This window comes from Marmota monax, unplaced genomic scaffold (assembly GCF_021218885.2).
Source record: "Marmota monax isolate L192 unplaced genomic scaffold, Marmota_monax_Labrador192_F-V1.1 WCK01_AAM20220418_F8-fsc00027, whole genome shotgun sequence".
In the NCBI taxonomy this organism is placed as follows: Eukaryota; Metazoa; Chordata; class Mammalia; order Rodentia; family Sciuridae; genus Marmota; species Marmota monax.
This window is the reverse complement of record NW_026694617.1, coordinates 16,705,854-16,717,928: the sequence shown is the minus strand read 5'-3', so window position 1 is coordinate 16,717,928 and position 12,075 is coordinate 16,705,854. Positions and strand designations below refer to the sequence as shown.

The window sequence follows — 12,075 nt, the reverse complement described above, 5'->3', positions numbered from 1 at the left end:
CTGGGATTTTTGCTTCCAATAGTATGTTACTGCATATACTAGGGATACTTGTCACTATCTCCAAAATTTGGGAGAAGCAAACAGTACTTAGTTCATTCATATTCTAATTAAATACAGTCCACTTATGTGTTGAACCTTTGATATTTGCTGAGAATAGAAAGGAACATCTTTTCCTCTACTGAAAACTGCTAGCAAAACTGTTCTACTGCCTGCAAAGAGACAGAACATCTACCTTAAATGACCAAACCTAAAGAACCTTTATTATTTAAGGGTAATTCTGTGAAGCAATTTTTGCAGATTGAATGTAGGATGGACAGGTACAACATTAATAGGCAATGACATTCAGGCTGAGAACACCCTCATGAATCTCTATTTTCAGCATGGAATGTTAACATAGTTACATGATTAAAACTGAAAGTGAGCACAGTCTCTCAAAGTTAGAAAAGCAACCTAAGAAGACTTTTTTTTTTTTAAGTTGTCGATGGACCTTTTTATTTTATTTATTTACATGTGGTGCTGAGAATTGAATCCAGCAACCCCAGCCCAAGACTGACTTTTTGATAGATGGTTTCTTTCTTTTTTTTGAACCTGCAGTGCTTAACCACTGAGCCACATGACTGGCCTTTTTTTTTTTTTTTTAATATTTTATTTAGAGACAGGGTCTCACTGAGTTGCTAAGTGCCTTGCTAATCTGCTGAGACTGGCTTTGAACTCACGATTCTCCTACCTCAGCCTCTCGAGTTGCTGGGAATACAGGCATGTGCCACTGTACCTGGCTGATATATGGTTTCTATATCTAGCTTCTTTCCTTTGTTTGATGGTATTGGGGATGAACTCAGGGGCACTCTACAGTACTCAACCCTTTTTATTACTAGACAGGGTCTTACTACATTGCCCAGCCTGGCCTTGAACTTGCAATCCTCCTGCTTCAGCTTCCTAAATTTTGGGGATTATAGGTGTTTACCACTGTATCCAACAATATCTACTTTCAAATGTCTTGGGATAGCTGGTTGTAAAGCAAAATCTTTTAATTACTTTCTGTTACTGTTGAAGAATAAAATATTGTACCCTTTAGTCAGCAGATAACACAAAGAAAGAATGTTATATTGAAGTATAAAGTAAACTCTATAATAATGCCTTATATCATAGCACTATCCCTGATGGCAAAATATTTTTGGAAATTACTGAGTGGTACAACTTCCACACAAATCTCTGGAGTAGAGTTCAGAAAGCTGCACCAACAGTGCTCATTGAAGAGAAAATTTTTTTCACAAAATTGACTTTTTCTTTTAAAGCAAGGCCTTAGAAGACCCAAAGGACATTCTAGGACCTCCAGTTAGAAATAATCAGCTGGGATTCTACTAAATAAACTCTCTAGGTGAAAGGCTATCTGCTCAGAGAGTCACAGAACCTGACTATGGCCCAGCCATTACTGAAGCTATGACAATAAGACCATTACTTGCTATAATCTCTAAAAGGCAAGGTTGCTTTGGATTGTGTTGAAGGACACTCTGAAAATTATAAACTGTACAGAAAGTGATAGTCCAGGGGTAAAATCTGCAATTTTTTCCCAAAGACTAGGCTTGGGCAATAATGAATAAATACATCACAAACTATTTTTCAAAATTAAAAGCAACAGAGATAAAGATGACCCATGTAATGTTCTGAGATCAAGACAATACAGTTCAAGATGGGTCCTGCAGTACCTGGTACTTTTATTAAAAAATGATTTTGCTTTGTAGAATGAGATACAAATTGTTATTCAATGGAGAAATGTAGAAAAGCAGGCACTTAATTAAATTTTAGTGGTAGCAATTCTGTGGTTAGCTTTCAGAAGACAGAGGTCAGCATAACTTTAGTGGTGACTAAACCAGAAAAGAAAAAAAGAATCAGCTGATTTACAAAGAATGGTAAATCCCTAAGTAGCCCCTTGAGATCTGGCACCTTACCCAAGCCTCTCCTTGCTCTCTTCTGGTGTAAGCTGATCAAAGGTCTTTGCTTCTTCAGCACCCAAGAAGGCATCATGATCATAATCAAAACTCTGAGCATCATTGTGAACTTTGTCGCTAAGTTGAGGCTCATGATGTACACGGTCCTTCTTTTCTGTGGGCTTGCTCAAGGCAAAGGCTGTGCACAGGGACAAGCACATAAGGAACTGTCGTAGGTCCATGATAATCGGATCTTAAGAAAACAAAAGGCAGTTAGTTGATAAAGGAGACAATAAGCTTAACAATTAAACAAGAAAACATTCATGTACCAGTTAAATTTTTAATATACATACAAGTCTATGCAAGTCAGTTATATTACCCAAGTATTTTATTTAATCCACACAATAAATATGGAAGAATATTGAAATCTCAAGATTATGATGGTGGGAAATTTTTACCAGTTTTCTTCATCGATTTTAAGTTGATAAGGAATTTATAGCTAAAATCTTTTTGTAAGTAGTGTCTCTTTAAAAGACATCAAAATAGAACTTTAATCCTTTTGTCTGAGTTGATAACAGTTTAAAGTCATAGGACCAAGATTTAAATCCTGACTCCAAATCCTTTATTTTTTATACTATATAAGTGGTCTGGTCTTCAAACTTGGCTGGTTATTAGTCACTTAGGAAGCCTTTTTTAGTAAGTTTTCCCACTGATTTAGAATCTCCGAAGTTGAATCCAGGCATCTGTATATTTAAATGCTTCTCCCATGATTCTGATGACCATCCCATTAGGAACTAATGAAATATTGAATAGTTTCCTTGTTCTATAACACCAATTTTCCCAAGTCCCAGTTCAACCCTGAATCACCATCAAAGACCAAACCAGTTACATGGTCCTGTCATAAAAACTTCTTTATCCCTTTGTACAGTTGTGTTTCTCAAACTTGCTCAAGCATAAGAACCATAAGGAATACTATTCAAAGTAAAGACTCCCAGGCTCTTCTCCAGACCTCCACACTGCTACTCTGCAATCACAGGGAACTTCATGAACAAGCACAAGGCTGGAACATTTTATTGAAAAAATGTGACTAAAAAACTGCAGAAAAGCTTTGAGTTAAATACCTGTTTAGCACATTCTATAGATATCCCACAGTAATGTCCAGAGGTTAAGGCCATAGAGGTAAAAACAAACAAACAAAAAACTTAAAATTACAAACCAAGGGGAAAGGTTTTCCTAGGCTTTCATTTAAAAAAAATTTTTTTAGTTATCGATGGACCTTTATTTATTTATTTATTTATATGCAGTACCTAGAATCAAACCCAGTGCCTCACACATACCAGGCAAGGCTCTACCACTGAGCCACAACCCAGCCCCTAGGTTTTCATTTTTAAATTAATCTTCCATCAGTAGAACATGGACTTTGAATGCTCCTGCCCCCAGTGAGATTAAGTTTTTGCAATTTCACATCATTGCTCACTCATCTCCCATTATGCCTAATCCCTGGTACCTTTCACTGACTTTATTTGGAAGTAGAGGATTTTTGCAGATGTAATCAAGTTAAAATGAAGTCATGTTACTTTAGAGTGGGCTCTAATCCAAAGACTGGAGTCCTTATAAGACAATAATTTGAACACAGACACACTGAATGAGAGTGCCATATACTGAAAGAGGAAGAGATTAAAGTGATGAATCTACATGTCAGGAAATGCCAAAGATTGCTAACAGCAGAAGCCAGGAATAGCTATGGAAGGATCCTCCCCTAAAGTCTTCAGAGATTATGGTCCTGCTCACACCTATGATTTTGAACTTTTAGCCTCCAGAACTGAAAAACAATAAAATTCTATTCTTTTAATTCACTCAAGTTTGTAGCAATTTGTTACAGCAGCCCTAGGAAACTAATAGAAGGCTACAGTACCACAGGAAAGTTAAATGAATTACACCCTGTCCTAATCAGCATTTTAAACCAGTCACAGATTTCACCTTCCTCAGGATGTCACTAATGGACCTAGCTAGTCTAAGCATTCACATTTTCTATGTAAATACTGATAAAAATTTAAAACATTCTTTCAGCATAACTTCTACGAGTTATCAATTCAGAATCCCTATAAATAATTATCTTGATCCTGTCTCAAAGTTTTGGGAACCAGGGCTGGGGATGTGGCTCAAGCAGTAGCGCGCTCGCCTGGCATGCCTGCGGCCCAGGTTCGATCCTCAGCACCTCATACAAACAAATGTTGTGTCTGCTGAAAAACTAAAAAATAAAAAAGTTTTGGGAACCAGAATGAAGGAAATGAATTGAGTCAGGGGATAAGGAAATCAAACATGCCAATATATTACACACCTTTCAATGTATCCATTTTTCTTATTAAGTCCCAATTGATAGCTAAAAAGGTAGATTATATTAACTTGGATTTATACAGCCCTTTGGATTAAAAAAAAAAAGCCCAGTACAGCTAAAGGTGAACATGTTATATAAAGATCCTGTAAAAAGGAAAGCAAATAGAGAAATAAGTTTAATTGCAACACAACCTATAGAGCTGACTATATAGAAAGGCACAACCTGAGGCCTCCATGAACAACTTACAGGCTATGAAAGAGCACAAAGGGCACAGGATACAATCACTGGGAAAGCAGGGGAAGGGAGAAGTCCTGGACTGACAGAGAATACAGCATCAGAGTAGAAAGCATTACAGAGTAAATAGATCAGCGCCAATAAAATGAAAAGAAATATAGCTAAAGGGCTGGGATTGTACAGTTCTTGCCTAGCATTGTGTGAGGCACTGGGTTTGAATCTCAGCACCACATATAAATAAATAAATAAAATAAAGGTCCATTGACAATTAAAAAATATTTTTAAAAAAGAAAAAAGAGAGCTGGGGTTGTGGCTCAGTGGTGGAGCACTGCCTGGCATGTGGGCCCCTGGGTTCGATACTTAGCACCACATAAAAATTAATAAAATAAAGACATTGTGTCCAACTACAACTAAAAAATAAATACAAAGGAAAAAGAAAAAGAAAGGTAGCTAAGGAGGTAATAGGGTGGTTACTCCCTAAGCACCAATTCTCAAAAGAGATGGTTAGGCTGGGGTTGTGGCTCAGTGGTAGAGCACTTGTCTGGCATGTGTGAGACACTGGGTTCTATCTCCAGCACCACATAAAAAAATAAAGTTATTGTGTCTATCTACAACTAAAAATATTAAAAAAAAAAAAATCTGTTACCCAATGATGTGATAATTAAGACTGATGAGACTGATGAAAATCCATCAAGGGAAGCACGGAGAAAGCAAGATCACGAGATCCATAGCGAAAGGGGGTAGAAAGTGTTATTTTTCTTATACTGCTCCCACCAATGTTAGATTTGGTTATACTTTTGAAACTTCCTCAACATTTTCATTCCAATCCATCAAAACACACAAATTGTACAAAGATACCATAAGAAGATGTTCAATGATGACAGCTTGTTTTTTGTTTTAATTTTGGGGTATTGGGGATTGAATTTAGGGTGCTTTACCACTTAACCGCAGCTACTGACCTCTTAATTTATTTTGGGATGGGGTCTTGCGAAGTTTTCCAGGCTAGCATTGAACGTGTGATTCTCCTCCCTCAGTCTCTCTGAGTAGCTGGGATTATAGGTGCATAACACTGCAACCAGCATGAGAATTTTTAGTTGTTAAAATAATTGGAAACAAGCTATACCAGAGAACTGGTAAGACATTAAATCTACGTAAAGGAAAAGTACACCAAGTTTAAAAAGAATGAAGTGGATCTATCTTCAGTGAAAGAGCACTCACCAAGATACATTAAGTACAACCTCCAAAAAGCAATTTAAAAAATAATGTCAAGATCTCTCTTTTTGGGGGGTGGAGGTGGGGGAAGGTACTGGGGATTGAACCCAAGGGCACTCAACTACTGAGTCACACACCCAGCCCTTTTTATATTTTATTTTGAGAAAGCATCTGGCTGAGTTGCTTAAGGCCTTGCTAAGTTGCTGAGGGTGGCTTTAAACTCTCGATCTTCCTGCCTCAGCCTCCCGAGCCACTGGGATTACAGGTGTGTGCCACAGCGCTCAGCTCAAGATATCATTTACAAAAGCAAAAAAAAAGTAAAGAGTCTCCCCAGGTTGTTTAAATATATATAAAATATAACACACACAAGAAAATGGGGTGGTCAAATAAACACTCACATGTAAACAGTGGTAATCTCTAGGCTCAAGGGAAAAGACACAGGAATGCAGTGGGTCAGTGAGACTACTATGGAAGTGAACTTTAGTGCACATTTAATTTTTGCAAATAAGCACTCTCTCATATGTATTACCTTTTAATTTAAACATTAAAAAATCTTTTCAATAGTAGGTGGCAAAACAGATATTTTCAAGCTGTATTTCAAAAGATTGAAGGAAAAATGCATATCTATCTTTAAAACATAAGATAAAAATTTTTTTAAGTAAAAAACTGGTCAAGGCAAATAACATTTCAGCTGACCCTTCAATAATTTAGTCTATCAGTTACATCAGTTGAACAGTACAGAGAAAATCAGAGACTTAGTGGCTCTTTTAAATTCAACATCAAAGTTGGCTATTAGAATCTTTATTTTAAGGTAAAATGAAATTTCTACCTAAAACTAAATAATTCTTTAGATAAATACAATTTTATGAATTGAGGAACAGGATATGTTGTTGATGTTGGTAATATGATCAAGCAATAGCTATGCCAGAAGCTTACAGAGGCAAGTAAAATCAGGAGTCACTGTAACAAGGGATTTCCCTTATGACTACTAATAAGGGAACTTCACGTTTAGAAAAATGTTATAAGTGGTTAAATATGTCTTTAGAATAAAATACAACAACCCTAACAACTCCTGCAAACCCCAAATATCACAAAATAAATAAATGGCTAAACACTTGGGTCCTGGAAAGAGTAGAAACTGTTACAGTTTGGAGACATGTAGCATACAGAAATACAACAAATTGATTCACTTTGTGATTTAGAGGGAATACTACATTTATGTCTGACTTAATATTTTGATACAAGAACATAAGAATCCCAAAGAGAGTAAAGATCTGGCTTTATCATGTATTCATTTTTCTTTCCTTCTACTCTCTTAATTTTGCCATCCCCACTTCCCTACAGGCTCCCACATTTCATTAATCAACACTTCTCAAGTCTCTACCATCCCAAATCAGTCTTTCCTAGACTGTTATTTCTTCCAGCTTGCTTTCGCATACACACAGGCGTGTACACTGCTGCCTCTGCTTCAACATCCACCAATCTGGCTTTCTATCTTACCACTGATGAAACTGCCTAAAAAGTTCACCAAGGACCACCTGACGGGCAAGGCCAATGGTCCTACCTAATCTTCACCTCTCTGCAATAAGCAATGCAAAAATCTGCACTTTAAATAACTTCTATTTGAGGGGGAAAAAAGCTCTTTGTGCCCACATATACCAGCTCCTGGCTATCAGACTCTCTAACAAAAGGCCTCTTGTTTTATGAATATAGACACACATAAGAATAGAAAATCCATATACATATAAAATTTCAAGTAGAAACAAAAGATATCCTTATAAGACAAAGGATATTTTATGTGGGAAAAAATGAAAAGCAGCAACATAAAATAAGTTTTTCATACAAAGCATATGAAGAACTACATTAATAGAGTTCATTTCTGAACCCCAATCTGAACTCTATCATTCTCTTTTCAACCACACTGAACTCAAAAGTTAGAAAGCTCCAAGCTAAAGGACCCTTCTCACTTCTCTACCGACTTCAGCACAGCTACACATCAACAATTAACATATTAGGAAAATTTATGACATACAAACGAAAACTTAGCTGTATGAGCGCTAACATGTGATCTAGAAGGTAAACCAAGGGTTGTGAAAAATGCATCTCTCCTTCTCCCAATATCAAATATCTTATAAGTTTCTCTAAAATTCTGTCCCTCCTTTATCAACAGTAGTATCATGTACACACAAACACACACACTTTTCATAGTATCATATACATATATACACACACACACACATTTTTCAGTATCAGGGATTGAACTCAGGGGCACTTGACCACTGAGCCACATCCCCAGGCCTATTTTTATATTTCATTTAGAGACAGGGTCTCAATGAATTGTTTAGAACTTCGCCATTGCTGAGGCTGGCTTTGAACTCGAGACCCTCCTGTATCAGCCTCCCAAGCTGTTGGGATTATAGGTGTGAGCCACCACGCTCAGCAGCATCTAATATTTTTTTTCTAAAAAAGAAAAAAATGTCTAGCCATTACCCACATGAATCCTAATACCTTACTTTATGTGGTTAATGCCACATTTTTATAGTGTTATATTTTATATCAAAACTATGCTATTTTATGTATTACATTACATAAAATGTATCAAAATTAATTCACCTGTTTAAAAATTTTCCTCTGAAAATTTAAAATGACACATGTGTCTGGTATTATACTTCTACTGGACAGCACCATGTTAGAGAGTCACAAACTAAAGGCCTAAAACAGAAAAGGTTATCAAGTAGCTAGCATCCTTTTGTAGTATGTCACCAATAATGGTCTTCTGCAAAGTTATTCTCATGAATTATTTCAGTAATCTAAAGGAGAAAAGATTAATGGCATAAGTTTGATTTTAATAACAATGAGTCATATGAAATCTATTTTATATATGCAAAAATTTCCTTGAAAGCTCTAAATTCTTACCTCTATCTCCATTCCTTCCTTCCTACTTTTGATTAAAAAAAAAAATCCATTGGTCACAGAAAGTAGACTGTTTCAGGAAATTCAGATGTCTAAAATTAAATTCAACTTCTCAGGAATATTAACAATAAGTGATCCCACAATTATGGTTGACCATAGACCCATTGCTCAACTTTAATCAGTGGGAGAAATGGGTGTGGTGGTAAAATTCCAGTTCTCTGAGCTGGATATTCAGCAGAAAAGGCATTTCTCCATAATGTAGCCAAGATGGAATCTCACTGCTTAAGTTTCTACTTCAATTGGGGATTATGGTTAACAGCCTGACAGCAATTTACCTATACTCAACTGTACCAAGGCCCAGGTTATAAAATCCGAAAAAATAATGTCATCCTTCATAATTTGACAGGAGACATAACACTGACAAGCCACTTATTTAAAATTCTCTAGTGACAGTGAATTTATATTAGTTCATTAATACATTCTTATTAATTGTGGCAGTGGGAATTCATTTACAACACTGCTAAGTATATAAAAGTGCAAAATTTAGCTGTTGAAGGAAAATACCTGATAAGGAAACTAATAGTCCAAGCTTCATTAGTTCTATAATCAAAGCAACCCAGCAGGAACCTGAAATTTTTCTGGCTACAAAATTAAAAAAAAAAAAAAAAAAAAAAAAAAAAAAATTTTAGGACAGATTTTTTTTTTTAAGAGAGAGAGAGAGAATGTTTGTTAATTTTGTGTATTGGTAATATACATGAAATCTTCAGAACTTGTATTAGCTCAACTTATTTTAGCTCAACCTTTCCTCAGGGTCAAATGCCTATAAATTGTTTTAAAATTCTAGATGAAAAGACCTATTTACTATGATCACTCAAGCTGGAAGTGATCAGTACTAATTCTTCTACATTTGTTTGTAGCACTCCATAATCATGATCACAGGCTACTTTAAGTTATCTCCTTAGTTCCCTTACAGATTCTACATATTTGGGAGAATTTCTTCATCTAGCTATTATAAATCTTTCTCCCTCTATAGTTCTAATGCACTGTCTTGCACTTTTTAGATAACATTTTATCAGATTAACTGGGTAGTACTGGGCAGCACTACAGTGCTGCCTGTTTGTGTTCTCCAACCCAATTCCCCTTACTGGATCTGGCTAAAAGCCAGCTACTTTCAAAAGTGTTATTTCAGCTATCTTAACTCTAATACATAAATTGCAACATCAGCAACATTCATATTGAAAAGCTCAGAGAGAGAGGATCTAGGGCCTTTTTCTTTTTAGGGGTACTGGAGACTGAACTCAGGGGCATTCAACCCCTGAGCCACAGTCCAACCCTATTTTGTATTTTATTTAGAGACAGGGTCCCACTGAGTTGCTTAGTGCTTCACTGTAGCTGAGGCTGGCTTTGGCTTTGAATTCGCAATCCTCCTGCCTCAGTCTCCTGAGCTGCTGGGATTACAGGCGTGAGCTATCACTCCTGGCAGAATCTAGGGCCTTATATCCTAACAGGCATTTCTAATTGCTATTCCTGACTATACTGCTATTCCTCCAACATCCCTGGCATTTCCATGTTACAGAAAATCTGTAGTACCAATGTACAGATTGTGTGATGAATGTATAGATACTGCTATCAGTAAGTATCTATTGATACATTACTGGATGAATGGAAGCAAATAATGATGATAATAATGATTTCAAAGCTCTATTGAGCACCATACACTCTAGAATACTCAATAGATTTTTGTAGTTTATGGCTCTCCTAGTTGTAATTCTAAGGAAAAGAAAATAGAAACCCTTGAATCGCTGTATACTCAGATGAGGCCTAGGGAAATCATTTTATCTACAAATACAATTCATAGATTATCTCTGATCCCTCATTTCAACTGTTCCACAAATTCTTCAGTGATGACTATTATTTGATACTTGGTTAGCTCATCTAATGAGGTAAAAAATGCATTTGTCTTAGGTCAAGTTTCTTTCCATGGCAAACAGTAATTTATCAGAGATTCTGGGGTTCTCTACTCCCAAAGCTCAATAAAATACTAGGGGGGAAAAAAAAAACTAGATGCAACGTATTCACAATTCATTAACGTTGACTTTATGGTCCAACTTAGGAAGTGAATGCATTTCAGTTCTCAAATAAAACAAACAAACAAAAAAATCCACTTCTCGGTGACTATGTACACTTAGAAATTCAAACAAAAAGCCCAAAAGTTTTAGCAGGAGATCCAGGAAGTTTTTTCCTTGATACAAAAGCAGCTTTCCAAACTTCAAACCACTCAACAACTCTTAATCATGGCAGCTGTAGGGAATTAAGTTTACTTCATAACACAGTATGATAAAGTCAGAACTGGGATCTAGGGTTGGAAGCAATAAAACAAGGTTAAAAAAAAGCAATTCCTTAATAATGCTTTTAAGACTGTTCTCGTTGCTGACTCAACTATGCACCAAACACCGGAGCTCAAAAATTTCTGCTTTTCTTTGCAATTATATAAGATATTCTAAAAAAAAAAAAAAAATCACATAGGGTCTTCATTCGTAATTTCCACCCTCTTCCTACACCCTTTAAGTCAGCGAACACGACTTTCTTGGCAGCGGCACCCAACTCCCGGGATGTGGCCTTGGGGCGGGGCTGGCAGATCTAGGCTGGCGGGGGAGTGGGAGGTGGCAGGCAGCAGATTCAATAACCCTTGTTTGTCTCCGACCTTCAGGAGACAAACAAAAGTGACCCTCTAGTCCGAGGTACACTGTAAATGGTGTACATCAGGGACCCGAGGGCAAGGACACGGCAAGCCAGGCACAAAACAGTACCCAACAAGACCTGAGTTAGGGAGCCAAAGTTTGATGGGACGCAGCACTCAGAGAGTGCGGGAATGCTAGCTGGGAGTTCCATCCCAGGCTGAGCGCCTCGGGCCCTGGAATCGTGGAAAGGCTCAGGCCCGGATTCCGGCACCAGCAGAGACACGAGCTAAGAATGAAAAAAAAGCCCACGCCTCTCCAGGAGCAAGGCTCCAGGACAGAAAGAAAGCGAATAAGGACACGGCGGCGGCAGAAGGCTTGAGCACCACGATACCTACCTTTCTCGCAGCCTCACAGCCCAAGTCACGGTGGCCGCGGTTCACCCACCGGCTCAGCTCACACGCGCAAGCACCGCCCAACCGGAAGCGAGTCTGCGCCCCGCCCTCATCCGTCTCGCCGCGGCTTCCCAACCAATCATCAACAAGCCCCCCGTCGTCGCAGAGCTTTCCGGAGTAGCCATTGGCTCCACAATTGCGTAACCCGGATAGGCTGGAAAGCGCCACGTCCCCGCGAGCGCGCCGAGTTGCGTGGAGCTGATTCCCGCCCAAGTCTAGTCCCTGGGCCTGCTGCAGGCCCCAGCCTGGTGCTTGGGCGGCGTGTGGGCGCGGCTGTCCGGACGCCACGTCCCCATTCATAGCGCGTGACTCTGCCT

The 12,075-nt window shown here is 37.9% G+C and overlaps 1 protein-coding gene across 3 annotated transcripts in view; it reads right to left on the bottom strand.

The window, feature by feature from the left end:
- The window catches only part of Calu (calumenin), a 33,070-nt gene extending 21,246 nt beyond the window's left edge, over positions 1–11,824 (bottom strand). Inside the window, exons 1-3 of one of the 3 annotated variants that reach the window (XM_046422483.2) lie at positions 11,702–11,792; positions 5,460–5,569; positions 1,950–2,181 (exon numbers count right to left, since the gene is read on the bottom strand). In XM_046422483.2, the coding sequence (XP_046278439.1) occupies positions 1,950–2,170 (221 nt within the window). In that variant the 5' untranslated portion in view covers positions 2,171–2,181; positions 5,460–5,569; positions 11,702–11,792. Of the gene's footprint in view, positions 1–1,949; positions 2,182–5,459; positions 5,570–11,701 lie in introns of all 3 variants that reach the window. The other 2 variants (XM_046422482.2, XM_046422481.2) reach the window with 2 other exon arrangements.
- Between the last annotated feature and the right edge of the window lie 251 nt (positions 11,825–12,075).